Source organism: Corvus hawaiiensis, chromosome 18 (assembly GCF_020740725.1).
Source record: "Corvus hawaiiensis isolate bCorHaw1 chromosome 18, bCorHaw1.pri.cur, whole genome shotgun sequence".
Taxonomy (NCBI): Eukaryota; Metazoa; Chordata; class Aves; order Passeriformes; family Corvidae; genus Corvus; species Corvus hawaiiensis.
The window spans coordinates 15,116,831-15,138,151 of NC_063230.1; the positions used below are offsets into that span (position 1 = coordinate 15,116,831).

Genomic DNA, 21,321 nt, shown 5'->3' on the forward strand with positions numbered 1-21,321 from the left:
ACAGGTGCACGGGAAGTGTTTTTCATGGTGTAAAATCCCCATGGCTCCAAGCACAAAAGGCTCCTGGGTGTTGATTACAGGCTATTAACCCGAGAGGGTGGATAAGCACAGCAAAACGAATCAGTGACACAACACAGAGAAATCAGAAAAGCAGAAAAGCTCTATAGTTTCTGTGAGGAAGGACTGCAAGGTAGTTTTTGAATCAACAGGTTCAACTGGCTTAGGGAGGAATCACCAAAGGCTGCAAAATGCTTTGCGGAACGTGAGCCTTAAATAAAGGGGCTGCCAGGCATCCACGATACTGCTGTTCATTGATACTTGCTATGGGCAAAACTGAGCTGTGTTAGGAGGAATTTATCAGGCCCTTCTCACAAACACAGAGCTGGATTAAACTGGCATGGTGTGATTTTGGTGAGGCAGGAAAGCTTTGTCACCACGTCACAGCTGTTTGCAGCAGTCAGGTGGGACGTAAGGAGAAGTGGCTCCTTTAGGGCTGTGCTTTGGTTTCAGAAAGCCAAAGGCAGAAAATGAGAACTGCAGGGAAACGAGCTGTGGAGGGGAAGGCTGCTCAGTCCAATAAATTTGAGGGAGAAAAAAAGAGGGATTTCAGTGCTGTCTTTTCAAGCTGGACTGAAATGTGAGTGGACAGCACAATGAGAGACAGTAAGCTGTTGTCTGCACCAGTTTGAATGATGGCAGCAGTTAGCCAGCAGGATTAGACATGTACAGGTCATAACGAACTGAAGGGCCTGGCAAAACTGGCTCGGGAACAACCAAAGTGGCTGTGCCAGGAGCACGAGGAGGTGCCAGTGCCACCTCTTTCCTTGGTGGCTCAGGCCAGCGCTCAAATCTGTCTGTAAGCACCTGACTGAGTGGCCTCACACTTGTGGATGCTGCCGAGTTCAAATCCAAGCAGCTGCTGTAGTCTGACAATCCCAGCCTGCAGGTTTCACAGAACAGGCTGCTCCTCAGGCTCTACTGCCAAAGGAGAAGTTTAATCACACTGACAGGGACTAAATTCTGTTGCTGCTGGCAGCCTGGATGGGAGAGAACCTGAGCTGGCTCTGTCTCCCCTAAACTCCAGAGCTCAGTAAAGCTGACACCACATCCACTGGGACTCCTGATCCATGGAGAAATGGCTCCTGCTGCAGTTGATGTTAAATGTTCATCTCACTTGCTCTAAAAGCTCTGATTTCTCCCCAGTGGCAGAGGGAAGCCCAGACCGACTGGTTGTGCTCAGATACCATCTCTGCATGTCTCAAGCCAGGCGTGGTGACTCAGCCCATAACTGAGCAGAGATCACCTCAGGAAATCATGAGAATAAAGATGCATTTGGAGTCATGATGGTATCAATTAGAAAGGGTATTTATTGCTGGAGAAGTGCTAGTGCTGGGGCATGTTTAGCTTCTGAAAAATTAAGTTACTTGGCAATGCAAGCGGATATTACCAACAAGGCTTGTTTCCCTTGGCAACAAACAACAATAAACTGATGTAATTATTTAGAGTAATTGTTCCTGATTTTCCATATGGCAACAGGTCCTCTCAAATGCTGACTCAAACGTGACTGCAGACTGTGCATCAGGGTGAGCCAGCTCACCTTCCAAGCTCTGCTCTGAAGGCAGCATCTGACAAACTTCAGGCTTAAAAGCCAAAACAGAAAAGAAAGTTGTGAACAAAGTTCATTTTTTGGGCATAAAATTAATTTATTATTCATCTTCCCCATTCATATTTCCCCCAGAACAAAGTGCAGTTATTGGCTTATCAACCTCTTCAGGTTCAGATGTTGCTTGTCACACAGGAGACGTCAGAGAGCATCCTGCTGAACATCTTGTTCTACTTTCACAGCCACTGATGTGGTCATTTGTTTGTTTAAAGTAAATAAAAATAGTGCCCCTAAAATGAATTTAAGAAGCAACATAAAAGAGTAAGCTTTTATGATATATAAACTGCAAAATACCCAGTAACTTAAGACAAAATGAATATAATTAAACAGGTTATGATCAGAGACACTAATTAATGCATAATAGACTCCTGTGACAGTCTGAATAGCAAGTATTTAGTGTAATTTTTCTATGTGTGTGAAAATAGCTCCTTTTTTAGTGTCTGAAACTTTAATTCTGCAAGAGCAGTTTACTGAAAAGAGCTGAGCAAAGAATTATTATCATCTCCTATTTATTACTTGAATTTACCTAAGAACATGCTTTTTGTATTGTTTTTGAAGCACATTGAACACACATATAGAATATGAACTTTTCCTTTAGCTGTGATTGCTTCTACTTGAATCTCTTATTAGAGGATTAGCTATTGACTCCCAGCAAAATAATTTTGAGCAATAATTCAGTTGTGGCTTAATGAGGATGTTTTGCATCCAGGGAACAGACTTTCTGCCAAAAAGCGAATTTAAATGTTTTAGTTTATAGAATGCTGAATCTAATACCTTGAAACATTTAAATGCATACATACAGCATTTGTTTGAATTATCCATTCTTATTTTAGGGACATAACTAATCATATGTTTGATTTTAAGCATATGAATAGCCTCTCTAAGCTTAATGCAATTAAAGCAGATTAGTTTAATGGAATTGCTCATGTGCTTGAAAAGGCACATAATTACATTTCTGAGTTATGAACCATTTGCACTCTTTTTCTTACTTATTTCTGCTGCATCTACAGACTTTACTCAGCGCATTCATTGGCTTATAAGGGCCTAAATACGCAGCTTTTTGCTTACTGCCCTACCCTTTTAAAGTCTCATTGCTTTTTGCATGGGAAGTTCCTTCTCTGTTACAGTGAGAGAAGATCCCAGTGTGACAGTGTTAGAAGTGTGCACATTTCGTTCCCCACAGGGAGAACTCTTGCCTGATTACATTTACCACAGGTAATAATTTGACTGCCTGAGTTCCCTCGAGTGCAAGGGTTAAAGTGTAACAGAAAGAATTCTCAAAGATCTGTTTTGCACTGACTGATGTTAATGGTAGCAGAGGAAGAAATGCCCAGCTCATCTCTGTTGCAGGAACAGTGGTTTTGGTTTAGAAGCAAAGACACCACGTTTAGCCTTCCCCCTGTGATTTCCCAGCCAGTTCACTTCTGCATTCCATTGTCCAGAAGAGACAGTTTCATTAACTTTTCTTGAGTAAACTGCCAAGTCCAACTCTTATTGAATACATTCTCACTGCCTACTCTGAAATGGTCCAATGATTTGGAAAAATCTCTGTCTTTTTTATAAACTGTACACTTCAGCACTCAGTGAACCGAAAGTGATAGCTATCATAATCATCCATGGAGAAAGCAATTACAGCAAAATTAAAAATATTTCTTAGCCTTTTACCCTGTTCTTTCTTTCATTTAGGTTGAGGTTTATTATTTTCTTCGTCCCTCAATCTTCACTCAGTGAAATAGTAAAACAGTTCTCCATTGGAAAAGTATGTTTAATGTTTAGTTAAATTAATGACTGAAAATTGGAACAAATGGCAGTAGCTGCAGTGAATGGGAGCAAAACAGGGCTTCAAGACAATCCCAGCACAGTAAGTCATGTAAGCTGCTGTGTTAGTTCCATCTGCATTTTTTAATGTATCACAAACCCCTTCACATGAAACTGAACACAGAGTCTGCAGGTTTAATGCGAATCTATTCCTTACTCTGGCTATTTGGAAAACAACAAAGCTATACAGAAAGCATTTCCCTTTGACAGGTGCAAATCTGAGAGGGCTGTCCTCCAGCAGCTCTGGTGCTGCAGACATCTGTAGAGTTTCATCGAGTAATTGGCCATTCCAAAGCACTTTGCAAAGCCGTCCATTACACCTCTGCAGCACCGAGAGTGCCGTGGCAAATTGCTCATCCATTTAATCACTGATCCATTCCGTGCCACGACTCTGCCTCGGTATTTTGCTTTGTTTATAAACACTCCCCCAGCCTTTCAGCCCAGTCACCTTCCGCCTGGGATACAAATCTTGGGAGTCAGTGCTGATACCTTTGGTGCTTTAGCATCAGCCATTATTCTGTGAGATCCTGTGTATTTATTGCATTTTTTTCTTGTGTTTCCATTCCTGTTTTGTGTCCAAAGACTCCTCATTCTAAGGATTATTCCCAGCTGTTCATTTTCACAGAATGTACTTGTCAATCATGACACTGCTTGAAGCTCTCACAAGAGCTCTCCTGCCAAAGCGATACCATAATCTCCTCTGTAACTAAATTCCACCTCTTTGTGATACCATTAGAGAATTTGTCTCTTCTTTTTATCTCCTTCCACAAGGAAGCTGAGGAGCAAGTTACAATATGTAAACTCTTCTGAAAGTCTGCAGGGATTCAAAATACGCAGCAGTAGAAAATCCTTTCTATGCCTTTCTGGGTGGCAGGTGTTTGCAGTGCAGCCCTCAGAGACAGGAAGCACCTGCTTTTGTGAGCTCTAATGAAAAAGAAAATAGCTTGTTCCATTTGCTGAAGGAGAGCCATCCTTTAGACAGAGCAGTGTGACAGGCCAAATCTACTTCCAGCAATTCCTTTTCTTCACAGTTTCTCACTATGTGTAAGGAATTGTGTTCGTTGAACATGGCTTCAAACAGCATGAGTGATGCACCTCACAGAAACTGCTGGAAGGAGGAGAGTTGACTGGCAATAAAGGAAATAATTAAAATGGAAGTATTAAGCAGTGACAGCTAGTGAGCTGAAGTGCTACTGCCAATGATAATGTCTTCAACCTAATTAAGTTTTTGGCTCATTGAATATGACAAATACAAATGCAGTTTGGGTATCTCCTTATTAGACTCAGGGTTTTAGACTAAAAATAACATGGGTTTGAACGTTGCCAATGAGGGTATTAATGAGGAAGTGCTAATCTTTTGGAGACCGTAATGACAGTAATGGGAGTGCTTTCTTTACTGCAGATGCTGAGAGTCACAACACTGCAGAAAGGCTCCAGGCCACATTGTGATTGTTCAGGTGCATTTCAGGCTCATTTTGGGGGGGGTATTAAAAAGTTAAAGCATAGGTACAGACAGGAGGCTACTCTGCAAAAGGAGAGAAACAGGGACAAATAGAAACAGGCTTAAACTGATGGAAAAAAATCAAGTATCTTTAAGGTTCCTGTAGTGGGAGGGGAGTTGCAAAGTAATGGAGCTGATTACCTGGAGAGCTGCTGAGCTGCTGCCTTTGAGCAGCTTTCACAAGTGGTTGTACCACTGCCTGTCAGGGCTAATTCTGCTGCCAGGAGCAACAACCAAGCCTGTCTCATGGCTGAGCTGGATGAGATGACACTGTGAGCCCTTCCACAGCTTAGTTTTTTACTGGTTGTCTCCTTCTGAGCCAAAACTGTCCTTTGTGGGAATAGTTTTCTGTCTGTCATTACTCCTTAAGCAGGATTTGCTGCTCCAGGGCCTGTTGATTTTGGCTCCAAAGGAACAAGCAGCTCTGATACTTGTGCCTATTTCTTTCTGTGTTAGGAAGGGCAGCAAGACAAAACACATAGGTACAAAATATACAGGGAAAACTTCATTGTTAAGAGGCGCTGGTTTTTCTGAGTGTACAGATAAAACCATTTTTATTAAAGATGCTTAGGCATGTTTATTTTCACATCTGAATGTCAGGATAGAATAAGGTTTGTTAAAACTTGGTTGTTAAATCCCTTGTTGTTGTTAAAAACCTTGCTGTGAACACAACAGAATCAGTGATGGAGGTGCAGGGTATGAGAGAAGGGGCCATACCAAGCCACCCTCCAGCTGTTTATCATCTTGTCTGGATGGGAATGTCTAGAAGCTTGTGTTGTACTTATTGACCTATGGTTGGATCAATTTCTTGATTCCAGCCTCTCAGTCCCTGATAGATTCCAAGGGCAGTCACTGCAGGTGTAATCTGTCCTCCATAGGAGACTAGGGGTTCAGATGGGGTCTCCTTAATACAAACCACGATTTATAGAGCATTTAATGAGAACAAAACTCTGCTGGCCCCATGCCTAAGGTTGGATCACTCCTGAAGAGTCCCAAGGTGCCAGGTAGAGAGGAGTCAGGTCAAGGGTGTTGTTAACAGTATGATATTGAGACATCTGACAGCAATGCGTGGGTGGTGTCACTCCACCGTCCCCCTCCCTGCTGCCAAAGTTTTCTAAAGGATAGCTTGTCTCCTTTACTTCTAGAATTATAACAACAGAAAGTTTCAGGTTTTGAAAATCGATAGCTTTGAAGTTCACATTAATTTGTTTTTAAAATGTCCTAGCTGGATTTATCTTTCAATCTTTTAATATCTGATTTTAAGCCATGGAAGTGCTGGTGGGAGGAGGATGGGGCTGTGAGTCAGAGCCTGGTGCCTGGAACCACAGTAACAATTAAATGCTGCTTGTTCATCACAAAATGGGACAATTCCCTGTGAACAGCCATAACCCCAAGAGTTTGAGCTGCTTCATTTACACCCTTGGTTCCAATTTACAATCCTGGAACTCTGTGTCAGCTTTATGCAGAATAGTAAGAACAAATATTATAGTTTTACAGCATTGCAGAATATAAATGTTATTTAAGCATGTGCCTTGTGCAGAGCTCTGGGCAACTTGTAAATCACTGCCCAGTCTGACACAGCTCTTAGCTAAGTGTGATTTACATATTTTCCCAATAAAGCACTCTAAAAATAAAATTAAATAAATGGAAAATACAGGTAATTGCAATAAAGAAAAGATACTATCCTAGTATCAAAAATACTTTTTAACTTTTAGGTGCTCTCTTCAGGTAAGTGCCATTAACAATATTTATGTTACAGGTGTTCTGGAAATAGAAATTGAACATTATTCCCAATTCTTTTCAACTGAAAAGGATGTGAGGCAGAAACATATTTTCATGAAAGAAACTGAATAAAAAGCACTTTTCTTTTGGAGCAGTATTAGAATAGTGAGGTTTTAAAAGTGAGATGCTCTAACCACCCCAGGAAGAACCATGTCCTTTACTCTGTTTCTTATCCCTGGTAAGTCTCATGTATCTGCTCCAGATGTCCTCCCAAGTTAGTTGTCTAATAATAATAATAATAATAAATATTTAAAAACTAGGGAATATCTGAATACAGTAGCAGAACAAAGAAGCTTTGGGTGTCCTCATGTGAGTAAATACAATAATGATTCAGATTCCTTGTAAGCAGCAATAAGACAGATAGAAATATGTATGATATAAATATGTATGGAGCTGCATAAAGAAGTGTTTCATGACTTATTGTCTGTACAGAACAAGAGAATTAGCTAACCCTCAGCTCAGATTTTTAAATAAATAAATTATGACCACTGAGTCTATTTCTCATTTTCATAATGTATATGGAAACCAACTGTACCTGAGTGCAGCAGCATCTTGCTAAAGAAAAGGGCTTGAGACTGTCCCAAAAAGCCAAAGGAGGCAGAGGCACAGCACTTGGAGGTAATACAGCATCAGCCATGACACTGGCTTTGATAAACACTAAAGCCTTGTGCTGCCTGGCTTCTTTACTGCCAGTTCAATAAGAAATCAAGCTCCTCACGTTGCAGCACCGCCTCTGTGCAGTTTGCATTTCCCTCTGAAGCAGCAGCTGCCGGCAGAGCCCAGGAGCAGAGGGATTGCAGCTGGGCTCCAGCAATCTTTGCAGTCCTGTTTTTTTTCCCCCTTGTGTACATTTGAGACAGGAGATCAAGCAAGGATAAAGCTATTTATTTGCCTCTGCTGCAGTTCAAGCTCATATGAACCATTACACAGAAAATGACTTCTCCTCCTCAGTTTATATGCCTGACCTTGATCGCTTTGCTGTTGGTTGCTACTGTTGCCATGGAAATGGGAGAATGATTGTTCTGTTGATATCGTCGCATAATTAAGGGTCACTGAGACTGTTTGGGTCAAGAGATCAGTTTCAGAATTCAGCTCCTCGGGGGGTGAATGTTATTCCACAAAAATTTTCTGCATGATTTGACATGATTTTTTCCTTGTCATCCTAAATTAAAATATGAGTCCCACTGACTTCAAGCTAAAAGCCAGAAATATTTGCCAAGCCTACAGATTCCTAGAGAAGGCTGCTTTTTCTGGGTGTTCCAGGGCTACAGAACTACCAAGCTGTGGAGTTTGTTGCCACTTGTCAGCTAAGGAGTGGTAAATGGCTGTGTAATTGCCTCTGACAGTTTTGAAATGTGTGTAGAACACAATCACTTTCACTGGTAAAAGCCTCTGGTGATGGAGATTTGAGTCTCTTCAGGGAGTAACTAGCTCAGAAGCTTTTTTTTCCTCTTGAAAAGCTTGATTTTTCTACAAGGACAGTTTAAGAAAGGAGGAATTAGGAACTTGGGCCATTTTTGACAGGCCATGTTTTCTAGATTACCAATAATTTTTGCTGCTTGCCTCTACTCTTTCCAGAGAAGCACACTTTTCTTGAAAACTCAAACCCCAACATGACACATGGAGCACAGAGTAGGCGCTACTTCATATTTTTAGCATATGGTGTGCCAGGTTTGACATCCCAGAGTAAGGAAAACAAAATTAATCATAATGGGTTTTCATCACTGACTGCAGCTTTGTAAGTCTTAAAAACAGGTCTATAAATTGTGTTTCATTATAATTATAATTAATTAAATGAAGCTACCTCTACACTAGCATCTAATCCTGTGCTTTGGACAACTCTTGAAGTTTTAAGGAAAAAAGGCCCCATCCACCTTTTCCTCCTGGTCTGGCAAGGCAAAACAGATGTGCACTGCCACACTCTTCTGTTTCCTTTGGCTTTCTTTTGGCACAGAGGTTTTTGAAAGGTCTGTCTGCTTGTAGTTTCCCTCTCTTGGAGCAGGTCTGTATTTTTGATACACCCTCTCTTTTTCCCTGCGCGTCCTTCCTGAGCAAGCTGTGCTCTTTCATATCAGTATTCCAGTCATGTGAATGCTTCCTTCACAGCTTCTGTTATGTAAGGAAAAGGGAATGCTGTGAGGTCCTTTCCATAACTTCTGTAATTTGACAGTCCCTCTTTATTAGCACCGGGTCTGTCATCTCAGTTTACTGCCGGGAAAACAGAGACTTTCACCGCATGATATAATAGCTACAAAACAGATTGAGATGGCTGTAAACAGCGCAAGAAGACTAATTTTCAGAATATTGTTTCAAGATGACTTGCAGAGATCTAACCAATTAAAACTAGTAAGAGTTAGGCTGATGTAGATTCATGCCTCACACTGACAATTTGCCTAGGGACAGTCTGTACAGAATGCTGTCATGAGATGGGAGAAATCTGCATTGGGAGCCTGGGAAAAGGATGAAACAATGGAGAAGTGGAAGTTATAATTTGGGGTAAATGTTGGAAGAAAAACGATCGCATCTCGCCTGCTCCACCCACAGGCAGGATCTGGCCCTTTGAGACATTTCCATTTCTTTGTCCTTGAAAGAAACAGGTAATGAGGTTTTTGGGAATAAGCTGTCACAATCAGTGCCTTCTCCTGGGCTGAGCCCGGGCAGAGTTAGGCACCAGTTCTGTGTTAGAAGAAGAGAGGAATCTGAAGGATCAGATTGATTCACACATTCAGTGTCCAGAGCAGCCCAGGCTGGATTATCCTGTTGCTCCTATAACTGACTTTACAATCATATTTGTCAATTATTTGATATCTTTGACCTAGAGAGAACTAATACCTGTTCAACCCAGGGCTTGCTCAACTGATACCTATGAGACCAAATCCTCCTCCATAGTTTTTGTTGTCTGGTTGCAAGAACAAAGTGTTGCTCTTTTGTCCTACCTTTGGAGACAAACTGACCCTTAGTAGTATCATGATAAGTTTACAAAAGCCCATTAGAAAATTGCAATTTATTTTCTTTTAAAAACCCAAATGAATCCCTCCAGACTTTCTGGTCAATTTGCTTTTGTGAGACTATTAAAGAAAACCTGTAATGGAAGTGGGTAATATTTTCTTGCCTTTTTTCCTCCCCCTATTTTTTCTATAAAGTAACTCCAGAATCTTTTAGGGAAGAAACAAACAATGTGGGTAATAGGCAAGTGAACCATTTGTGTTGAAGAAATGAATAAATCTTTGGTATTGTAAGGATCAGGGCCAATTCTTTTCCTTTTAAACTGCTTTCATTTTCCACATGATTTTCTAAGAATTTAATTATTTTGGCTTCTGGCCATGGTCATCAACAACCACTCCTGGGAAATTTGTTCAGTTGCCCATTTCTGGAGTCTCATTCATTTTCAGCAGCCACATTTTTTGGACTTCCAAAAAGTGTAACCTGTGACTGAAACAAAACCCCTGCCCATTTTGTCTACCTGGCAGCACTGATTGTGAATTCATCCTACAGGATTGTGTCACTGCTCACCCAAGGTTGTTCTCAGCAGCTCTGAATTGCCTGTCTGACTGGGGATATTTGTCCTGCACGCTCCTTTAGCAGTTGCTATGGAAAAGAGAAAACATGTTCTGTTCCACTGGGGCTCTTCCTGAGGTTCAAGTGATGCTTCAGGAGAAGCAGAGCGTGAAAGGAAGCACAGAGACACACAGTGTTTAAAGATTCAAACACAAATATGCAACAAGGCCATTCACGAGCAGGAGGCCCCAGTCTCCTTCCAAAAATGGTGACTTCACTGAGAACAGAGGAGCTTCTGGGGGTCTCTTGGGAATAAGACTGGGCACGAGTGGCTGTGCTGTGGTATGGAGTCCAGGTCTCCTCATCCAAACCCATCTATTAACACTCCTTGATTGGTTATGGAACATTCTTCTACTGTGAGAATAAGCTGTCATTTTCTTTGATGACTTAATGGTGAAGTTCAGTGGAAAATTAGCTCTTACCTTGGGCTTGGGGATTGAGAAACAGAGAATGCTGTCTCAGCAGCAGTGCAATAAGAGAATTAGTATCAAAAAATGTTGGAGAAAGGAATTATAGGAAAAGAATGGAAAATTTCTACTGCAAGTTCAGTTTCCCTGGGGAAATCACAAACTCCTAAAATTCAGCTTGCAAGGACATTATGTTTTAATTCTTCATATTTGTTTTTAATAACTTGCACTAAAGACAAGGAGAAGGACATGTTTTGCTTCAGTACATTTTTTTGGGAAGTATTTTTTTTTCTTTTGTATTTTTAGAATCTGGAAGCAATGGCGGTGACAAGGGACTTGATCGGTGGAAAGCCTTAGCAAGACATGGATTCCTAAACCCCTGGTTAGGTGCTTAAGTCAAAAGCCAGCACTGCAGCCCCTGGAATTGCCTTCTCAGTATTAAAATTCCTAAGGTTGCTCCATTTCTGGTCTTGGCCTTAATTTTGTTAGGCTTGATGGGGATTTGAAGTGAGAGTTGAGTTTCAGTCCCTGCTCTACTGAATATTTAATATAAATTCAGAAATATTAATAAAGCAAGGATTAGGTAAGACTCTCCTCTCTCAGGGAGTGCTTTGTGACTAATCTGTGGAGCTCACCTTCTCTCTCTGAGCCAGAGAATACTTAATTATTTGAGTGGAACAGGTTCAACAGGCAAGAATGAGCATCAAGCAGGGAGTCAAAAATATTTTTCTGAAAAAATGGAAACCAATCCTTTAGGCAGGAGAGTGATTTGAGCCCAGACCTCTTTTATTCTGGGCAAATGCTGTGTTTTCTAAAGGCAGTTTGAGATTTTTGGGAAGGCAGGTGAGAGGTGACGCTACTTTGGCAACATCTGCCTTCTTGTGAGGGTCTGTGGTGAGAGGGCAGACTGTAAAACACTGAGGGTGATAGAAAAGGAACAACTCCACCTCCCTTCCCACTCATGTGATAAAAATCAGTCTGAATTTAGTTGCTGTTGCAGCCTAGATTTTCTTTTCCTGTAGCTGCAATGCTTTCATTTAGCAGCCTCTTCCTGGGTTATAAATGACACAAGAAAGCAATGATCTGAAGTGATTGTAAATAGTTCTCATGCAGTTTCACACCATTATTTTGAAAGTGCAAATAACATTTGGGAAAATGGGAAATGGCCTCTGCAGTTATTAGTTTTGTCTTTTTTTTTTTTCTTTAATTTGCTATAGTTCTGCCTAGAAATCACCCAAGATTAGGTAAGCAACTGTGTATCTGCTGATTAAAGTACATTCCTTGTGCCATCAGCCTGATTGTCTCTGCAGCCAAGACAAAGTGTAGGAGGAGAAGGAGGTGCATCAGTATTTGCAGGAATTCATCAGCTGCTGCTTGGAGTCAGGAGCAGAAGTAAAATCTATGTGTGTCCTTTTAGGATGAAAGTTCTACCCCTTAGATCAAGATGTCTAGCAGAGTCCAGAGCTTAATTTCATTTAGTAAAACACCCACACACCTGCTCTGATGTCACTTCCATGCAGTGTGGGGAGTAAATTGGTTGCTACGTTCGAAGGGGCCTGAGGGATTTGACTCCGAGCCTGTGCTTTGGCTGCTCTGCTGAGCAGCTCCAACACCCCCAGTGCAATACTAGAACAAATCTCCATTTTTTTCTTGAGGAGTGCAAGGGAGCTCATTCCTCTGGATCCCAAATGGAATCAGTGGCTGTTCAAGAGCCCTGAAGACTGGTCTGTGGTTTTTTTTGCCGTTTGCTGCCTAGTTCCATGAAATATATGAGCTGTCACCACTGCTCTTCCATTTGTCTGCTTGACGTTGGTGGCAACTCACCGCCTACAGCTCTCAGTGTTGGTTTTGCTCCTTGCAGTAACGAACGAGCTCTGGGTAACAAAGTGAGCAGCACACAGAGCTCCTGGGTGCCTTGTCAGAGCTGCTGTTCCTCAGGGGTCAGCAGGGATGGCAGCCTGAGCAGGGCCAGGTGGAGGACACCGGGGCGTGTATTGAACTCGTAACGAAAAATGTTTTAGTTCACAGTCAGAATTGCGGATGTGGTTCCCAGCATCTCTCCAACTTCCAGCTTAGGGGTGAGTAAACATTACTTGTGACAAACGGGAGACTGAAGTTAAATTTTTTTTTTTCAGCCAAGAGTCTGAAATGTTAGTCACAGGTTTGGGCATTTATTTATTTTTATATAAAACACAAAGGATATCTCTGGAAGTGACTGGAGGGGAGCTCAGGAAACAAGAGAGAAACTTCACTTAAAAGACCTATCTGTCAAGTTGTCTTTTTCTGTGAATTGTAGTGAAGAATTTTTGCTTTTTTTTAGACAGTATTTCCCCCAATGATTATATAATCTTGGCTTATGGGTCTGAATTTAGTTCTTACTTCAGCAGGCATCATGACAGAAAAGTGGATGTCAGAAGTCTTAAAAGGATTAGTGCTCCATATAGAACCAATAAAATTGATTTGTGAATTAGGGGGCCCCTTCACAGAAGTAATAAAGTTTTCTTTCTGCAAGCAGTGAAATTTCTTTCTTGTAAGGTGTCAGTGTGGTCGTTCTGCGTTGGTGTTAGATATTGACAGCGTGCTCAGGGCAAGAGCAGAAAAGGGCAGAGATTAACAGAGGGAAAGGGAGCAATCACAGCTGAATGGAGCTGTTCCACACCAATTGCAAATACAATAAAACTGGAAGGCCCAACTGTGCTCTTGGAAAAATGTCCCTGGTAACTTCAGTAACTGTGCAATGATTTCAGATGTTGTTGGTAATGAAAATACATCTCAGAGGTGCTGAAGCCTGTACCTCTTGCATATGGGGGCTTCAATACAGCCATGATAATTATCCATCTCAGAAAACTTCCCTTCCCCTGCTGATTGATTTCAGCTGGATTAAAATGCTGCTAACAGCCTGTCTCCCAGCAAGATTCACAGAAGACATCAAAATCCTGCACTGAAGTGAGTGCCAAAACAAAAGTAACTGAAAAAAGCCAGTTGAAGAAATTTTGATTGGAAAAGATCTCTGGTGAGCAGGTTTTACTCCTCAGGAATTAGAATTCAACTCTAAGAACAGGAAAAGGGAAGAAAAAAATTTTTTTTCAGCTGCAGATTGAAAGGGTGAGTGGATGTTAAATGGACAGCTTAGCAATTAATGAAGAAAGTTAATGCTGTTTTTGCCAGAGGCGTATCTGAAAAATTTATTGAGGATTTTCAGAGGACCTCGGCTCCGGCTCTCTGACAGAGGGATTCAGCCTGTGTGCTCGGGTAAGTGGGACAACACATGAACTTACAGGAGCTGTCACATGTGCAGAGTGACCCTGCAGGTCTGAGGGCAGAGGACATGAGTGGTGCAGCACTGATCCATGGCTTTCTGCCATGAGCAACCTCACGAACCTGAGTAAGCCTTGCCAAAGTCGTTCCTGCTGAGCGGAGCTCCAGCAGTCTCTGTGACCCAGCTAATAGGATTTTTGGTGTTGGGGCAGAGTGTGAACAGCCCTAAACTGTAGGCTGAATTGACAGATAGGCTATGTACAGCTAATAATATCCCAAAGGCTTTTCCATATACTCTAGATACAAAAATTTAATCAGACCCAAAGTATTTTTGTGTTTTACAGAAGTTGTCTAAGTAATGACAGGTATACACTTTAAAAAAAAAAAAAAAGGCAAAATGAAAAAATAGAAAGGAGAAAAGAAATCTTTTGCGCTGGATTTGCTTTGTTCCAAATGAATTAGTTCCAGGACTGATCCTTCAGTGCGTTTAGATGCAGAGAGACAAAAAGCTCACCAAACTTGGTGCTATGGGACTTCAGAAAAGTGACAATACCTGGGCTTTTGAAAGTGTAGTGAGGAACAGGCTGTTAATTGCAAAGGCCTGAGAAGGGGCACTCAGGGAGAAATTTAGATGGCCATTCAGTTTTCTGACACATTTGGGCACAAGAAAAAAGGCTTCTAGTAAGGTTTATGGGGTCCTGGTGGGGCTGAACCACAGTATCTGCAAAGCAAGCCCAGCCCCTGCCCCAAATTATTGCTTCATGTCACCAATTTTACAGACAATATAAAGCTCCATTGATGCTAGTGACTAATTTTTTTTTACATTGCACAGCTTAAGTCATGCATGGGGAAGTATTCCTTCTCCAAAAGCAACATCTATTTGACTGTGCTCTATATCTTAGTGAACTAGAACCAATCTACTAAAATATTCATGTAGCAAAGAAAAACAGGAATCAAAAAAAATAAAGTATGTGCAGTGTGTCAGAATTAATGTACCTAGTGGAACATTAACTTTTGTATTTCTAAGATTTTTTTAACCTTGATACCTTAATGGCACTCTGATGCAGCATTTTACAGTTAGTATTTTTCTTTTTTAAAGTTCAAAGATTAAAAAGGAATAAGGGTAGGAAGGAGAGGGGTAAGTGGAAGAAAATAAGAGAGCACCAGGAACCATAGAGCTGGGCCCTTTTATTGGTAGGTAAAGCTCATAAACACCCTTGAATTAATAATTTCCTACAGAGGATGAAATTCCAAGCATGTAAGCATAGAAAGCTATGCAATAACTAGGTAAAAATTCAAAAAAGTCTTAATGAGATTCAAGTGAATCATAGGCAGAGCTGACCCTCAGTCTTAAATGAATTTCACCTTCACGTGGCTGCTTTTCTAAATGAGTGTGCATGAAACATTCACACTTTTGCATGGAAAATTCCACATCTGGATTGTATTTTCATTTTAGCTGTGGAGTTCTGCCACACGTGCGCTGAACTCTGCACTTAATGAAGAGCAATCTTTATTAAAACATGATTTTTAAAATTATATGAGTAATTTGCTATGTTAAAGGCTTCTGAAAATCCAGACTGTAAGAATGGTTTTGAAAATATTGAAATTGACTGCCTGACTCTATTCTGCCCCCAACTGCAACTTACAGATGAAGCCTTTTGTGCTCTCACTCAAAGGGAAAAAATGAAAACATTTTTGGCAACAAAACAGCTGGGGAAAATTATATTCCAAACTGAAAATTACATAAAAATGGAGAGTGTGGGAACAAAAGAGAAAAAGAAAAAGTGTTGGTGTGTAATGAAGGCAGTTTTACACGTGTAGCTGTGTCGGGCACAACAGCCCCTGCTGGTTTAGGCTGGAGAAGACATCTAAACCATCACAGAACCTGAATGTTCCTAATCCATCTCCCAGGTGTTCCTGCCCCAGCTGCCCTGAGTCCTGCACAGCTGCATTTTCCTGCAGGCACCAAGGGCTCAGTGGGGCTTTCCAGGTCCTTCTGCACGAAGTCGATGGCAAGAGCTGTTCTGCTAGCAGCTCTCCAGTGCAGCATATTTTATCTTAGAGTTTGGGGAGGAACTTTAATCTTAACAGCATCCTTTGATCCCAAAGCATCCTTGATTCACAAAAATAAACTTGTATATGTTGCTTTAAAATTGTATCTTTTAAAATGCATTTTTAAATTTAAATAGGATCTCAAGCTTTAAGATATTCCTTCATTTTCTGACTGGAAAACTCCTTGCAGAATTAAATTGAATTGTGCAGAAATGTCCATGGCCAAGCATAGAGAGATATGAATCAATACAGAAAAAAACCCAAACCAAAACAGAAAAAACTTTCCAGATGCTTCCCTGTCCCAGGTTTCCCTATAAACTTTATTACACACTTTTAGTTGAGGATATAATGAAGTCTGTGCTCAGGACACTGAAATGAACAAGACATCTTGTCTCTAAGTTTAATTAAAAGATTTCTTCATTGAATTGTGTTGTACAAAATTCTCATTTGTTTTGTGTTTGCTGTAATTACAAGCAGTCTCCTGTCAGGCAGCTCGGTGCATTTTCTCTCAAAGTGTACTTTAATCTGTACGAGGGGGCACAAGGCACAAGTAGGACATTAATCTCCCTGAAACAGCTTTTTCTCTTGCATAGGTTTCCATCTAAATAGAAATCTGATCATTTCTAAAAAAATGTAGCTTTAGCAAGCAGGGACTGACTTTTAGTTTCTCACTACTCCTGTTTCCTTCGCTGCCTCTCGGCTTCTCTATCTGTAATTGTACCACAGAATGAACTCACTGATATTTTAAACACTTCATTTGAAGCGTGTGCTTGAATCCTGCGGGCTACAACAGGAGCGCACTAAGTGTTTGCAGTGCTGTGATAAATTGGGATTAGATCTGCCTTCTTGGCGGATGTTTCAAATGAGGACTGGTCCCTTCTTTCTGCTTTTTGTCTTGTACCGCCAAAGTTGTTCTCAGCTGCCCAGGGGGAGGAGTTTGTCCTTTGATAGCTGTCACTGAAAGTGTGCCCAGGTGTGCAAAGGTTATCTACTCCTCCTGGAGGTAAAATTGCTCTGAGCTCTCTAGTTAGCAGTGCCTCGATGGCAAGAATGTTTTGCCCCGTGGGACTGATGAGTTTTCTGAGTGGTTACGGAGTGGACACACCATGAATGCTGGTGGGTTGCCCAGTGCTGTGAGCTGCATGTACAGTGCTCACTGTTTTTTGACTCTTACACTTGGCTTCTCACTAGCAAAGTGATACTTTTCTGTAAATTGAAGATATGACTGCAGTATTTAAATGACCATCTCTCAAATCTCTTTCCCTGCTCCCTCAGTTACTGACTCAGTATCTGTATTTATCCTGTGTGATACCAGTGTTCTGTTATCCCTATTTTCACAGATGAAAAAACAATTAAAATCTTGCCTATTAAAAGAATTTCATGATAAAGAAGAATTCTGTCCGCTGCCTTGCTGCCAGAACATAATCAATAAACTCCTTGGTGGAGGCTGACATTTCTTTAATGGTCTCACCACAATTTCCTGTTTTCATTTTCTCTTACAGACTGACAGCTAAAGCCGTCGCTGTTCTCTTACCAATCTTGGGAAGCTCGTGGATCTTTGGCATTTTGGCTGTCAATGCCCACGCACTGGTATTTCAGTATATATTTGCCGTTTTCAGTTCACTACAAGTAAGTACCTGGTGGGAAAATTTATGGCTACAGAAGTGCCTCTGAGATCCAATTAAATGGATCATTAGTGCTGTTTTCACACATTTATGCTTATTGCATTTTATTTTGTGTTCCTTCCTCTGCCTTTTAAGTCTGACCATACAGTGCTGGAAATTGCTTGTCTTTGTTTGAACAGAACTTGTATCCCACTCCTTTGTGTTTCCAGCAGCAATAATTAAATAAATGAGACAGCACTGAGCTTGAGAAATGAAATTCATTCTTCCAGCACCGTGTACCACAGGCAGGATCCTTCAGCAGAGATACCAGGCCAATTTTTCAGTGCCAATTTGAGGCTTCATTACCGAGACTAAATGAAAGCAAACAGAAGTTTACGGGGAAGATCAAAAGTGGAGCTATTCCCTGTGCTGTACAGGACTCCTGCAAGCAGGAAACTCAGCCCTCATCTTCTTGGTGCACCAGTCCAGAAAAACAGCTCTGTCCAGGGAGGAATGTAAACATCTGCATAGCTTTAAGCAAACATTTCAGTAGAGGCATAAACCTATAGGCATGTTACCGTTCTTGCCCAAACAGTGGTTACAAAGAGGAAGAAAAAATAATCTGCTGCTAAATTTCTTGTCTTGGCAACAAACAGTACTATGGACACAAAAAGAGTGAAGCAGGGTTCTTGGTGCTGAATACTACCCCCCAGAAAAATAAAATTCTTTTGTGAGGGAAAGGGGATGAGACCTTTTCACTTTGCATTGGACTAAAAGCCCAAAGAGCAAAATTCTGCCAGGAAAATTTTCCTATTGCTAATACCTTGCTTTTCTAATCTGAAAAATATTGATCTGGTGGTTCCCAAAAAGCATTTCCCTCTGCCTTGCTCTTTGCAACCACAAACAAAAAGTTCTCTTGTTGTCATGAAACAAGAATTTCTGCATATTTTCAGCCAGGTTTCTCCTTTAGTACAGCAAAGTTTAGGAGGTGTTTTTTTACAGGAAAAATTCTAGAGAAGCCTCACAGTAACCTAATGCTGCAGGTTTCCCCAGTTTCACTTGGGACACTCTGGTTTAGTGCACTCCGATATTTGTAGGGCTCCAGCTGCCTGATGCCTGCTCTGTACAATACTGAGAGAAACACATTATTGTATTTGATTCTTCACAGCCAGACCTCACCTTCTCCCTTTTTTCTGTTTTCAGGGATTTTTCATGTTCCTGTTTCACTGTCTTCTGAACTCAGAGGTATGTAACCAAATGGTGTTAACAAATTTGGTGTTACCACATCCAAGAACACAAGTGTGAAGCAAGAACAGCCTTTCTCCATTATCATTGCCTGCTATGTCACTGATTTCCTTTTTCTTTTAATTGATACATGATTGTTCTGGCTTTGTGAACTTGCAGAATTTTGACCCATGTTCAGTATTTGTTTTAATTGACGTAAGAAAGGTTTGAAACAAAGAACAAAGACAAGAGGAGCAGTTCAAGAGTCAGGAGAGAAGCTGTCCTGGGAGCTGCAAGGGCTGAGCAGGGCATGGACTGCACTGTGAGGAGAAGATGCTTAAAAAGTGGGAGCAGGACACTCCAGCAGTCCCTGCTGGGGGGGGCAGGGGATCTGTTACAGCTGCAGTTCCAGGGAGGAAAATAAATATTATTCTCAGTGAAACATATTTTTGGATGGTGCTCATGCAGTCCTTAATGGGAAACCAAACTGAGTAGAAGATATCCCAGGTATTTTTCTTGGCGGGAAGTTCAGGTGTTCATAGGGGACTGAGAGATTTTTTTGCATTAAGGCTGCATTAGAGCAACTGGGATAAAGCCAAGGCAAGGCTGATGTAAATTTGGCTTGCAGCATCCTCTCCTCCCATGGCAGATAGCAGAAAATGCTCCGCAACGAGTATGACTGAAAAAAAATGGTTTTTTATGAGAACCATTTCCAGCATGCTGCCAGGGGGAATGCTCAGTGGAGAGCCTCGTAGCTCTGGTTCTCCATAGTTCATTTTTCTGGATGTTAATAAGTAGCTCTGCCCCATAACCTGCTGCTGCTTCCTGTGCAACAGCATGCTCCAGCTCTTCCGTAGAGAAATTATGATTTATTAATAGGTGTCAACCTATTCAGTCTCAGAGCATTCACTGATGTGATCTCTGCCAAAATCAGTTTGGAGAGTCAGGTCTGACTGTGAAACTCTTGATCTTTACTGAAATCAACTAAAATTAAGCAGGCAGGTTAAAGGTAGGGAGGAAAAAGATTTCTTTATTCTATTCTCTCCCAGACTTAGAAATCTTCAAGTTTCAAATGTTTTATATCAAATACAAATATTTGAATTGCTGTCATTTTTCAGGAACCTCATGAGAAATTAAATTCAGAAACTGTTCAGAATTTATATCCTCAAAAACCAGTTTCTACATAGCTGATGTGAGCTGTCATTTTTAGAGAGCAGGTCCTACTGGCTCCATCATAGGCTGTGCATATCTAAAATACTCCTTTAGCTAAACAGTGGGAATTCTTCGTGAGAATTTATTTTTGAGAAGTAAAACTCAGATATTGTAAAGAAACATCTGTAGACTGGGCATAGAAGTGGCTGGGTAAAAAAGGCTTTATTCCCAGTGCACCCAGACAGAAATGCGTGTGTATTATAAAGAAGCACAAGACAGCAGGCCAAGATGGTCTGAAAATGTGTCCTTGATCTCCACACCTAACACTGGTCAGTCAGTTCCAGCCAATAATCCCTGACAAATCTCACCTACTTGTCTCACCATCTTTCCTTTATGCAGCTGATTTTCACCTTGGTGAAGAGTATCGCTCCATCTCCAGGGAGTTTCATCCAGCATTTCTAAATGACTCAGTTTACAGCAGGCTGGCAGCTGCTCTATGTCCTTGTGGCATCCCGATATACCAGGGTTATGTGAACCCCAGGGAGAGCCTGCCTGAATGGGGGACCTTGTGCTCCAGCCTGGGGCTCTGTACTTAGATAGAAAACGTGTAAGTGAGCTGCTGAAATCAGGATAGTGGCACCTTATGAAATCATTCAAACCCGTACTGCAAATGCTGGGGGTGTAGGTTTATGTGCACCACAGTTTTGGGGTTTTGCTTTTATTATTATTTTTTAATGAGATGAATGGTAACACAGTCACACCTTGGAAATCAGGGAGGATGAAATTACCCAGATAATGTGAAAATATTGCCAATGAAATGAGATGCAAGTGAGACCACACAAGACTTTGTGTTTAAAATATGGGTAGTTGAAATTAAAGTTAAATTTTAAAATAAGTCCATAAAGACAAAGAAAGTGTTGTTTGTTGTTTAACAGCACAGTGACATTAACGTGGAGGAAGGAAAAAGGGGAAATGATTGTAGGCTGCACCTGTGAAAATAAACATAACTTTTTCAACTGGTTTCACTGTTTTTGCCAAAGGTTAGAGCTGCCTTCAAGCACAAAACCAAGGTCTGGTCCCTCACCAGTAGTTCAACACGCAACATCAATGTGAAGCCCTTCAATTCAGACATTGTAAGTATTGCTCCTTTTTCTTTCCCCCCATCGTATTTGAAAGTGTTCCACGTTAAGTTCTGTGGGAAAGAGCAGAGCAGGCACATGGGTATTTTTAGTACTAACCTAATGCAAGGTGTGGACAGGTGGAATCAGCAGGCATGAAGTTGCATCTGCAATATCTGTTTTG

The 21,321-nt window shown here is 41.2% G+C and overlaps 1 protein-coding gene and 2 long non-coding RNA genes across 4 annotated transcripts in view; 1 reads left to right on the plus strand and 2 right to left on the minus strand.

Annotated features, from left to right (window-relative positions):
• Window positions 1–21,321, plus strand: part of ADGRD1 (adhesion G protein-coupled receptor D1) — a 136,381-nt gene that overhangs the window by 109,888 nt on the left and 5,172 nt on the right. For both annotated transcript variants that reach the window (XM_048322714.1, XM_048322715.1), the window contains 3 exons: window positions 17,542–17,668; window positions 18,847–18,888; window positions 21,060–21,152. In XM_048322714.1, the coding sequence (XP_048178671.1) occupies window positions 17,542–17,668; window positions 18,847–18,888; window positions 21,060–21,152 (262 nt within the window). The remainder of the gene's footprint in view (window positions 1–17,541; window positions 17,669–18,846; window positions 18,889–21,059; window positions 21,153–21,321) is intronic.
• The window catches only part of LOC125335241, a 208,245-nt gene that overhangs the window by 32,213 nt on the left and 154,711 nt on the right, over window positions 1–21,321 (minus strand). The window lies entirely within an intron of this gene.
• LOC125335242 lies at window positions 1,679–7,910 on the minus strand. The gene is made up of 2 exons (XR_007207392.1): window positions 7,300–7,910; window positions 1,679–4,608 (listed from the first exon to the last, which is right to left on the minus strand). It is a non-coding gene; the product is annotated as an uncharacterized LOC125335242 (long non-coding RNA).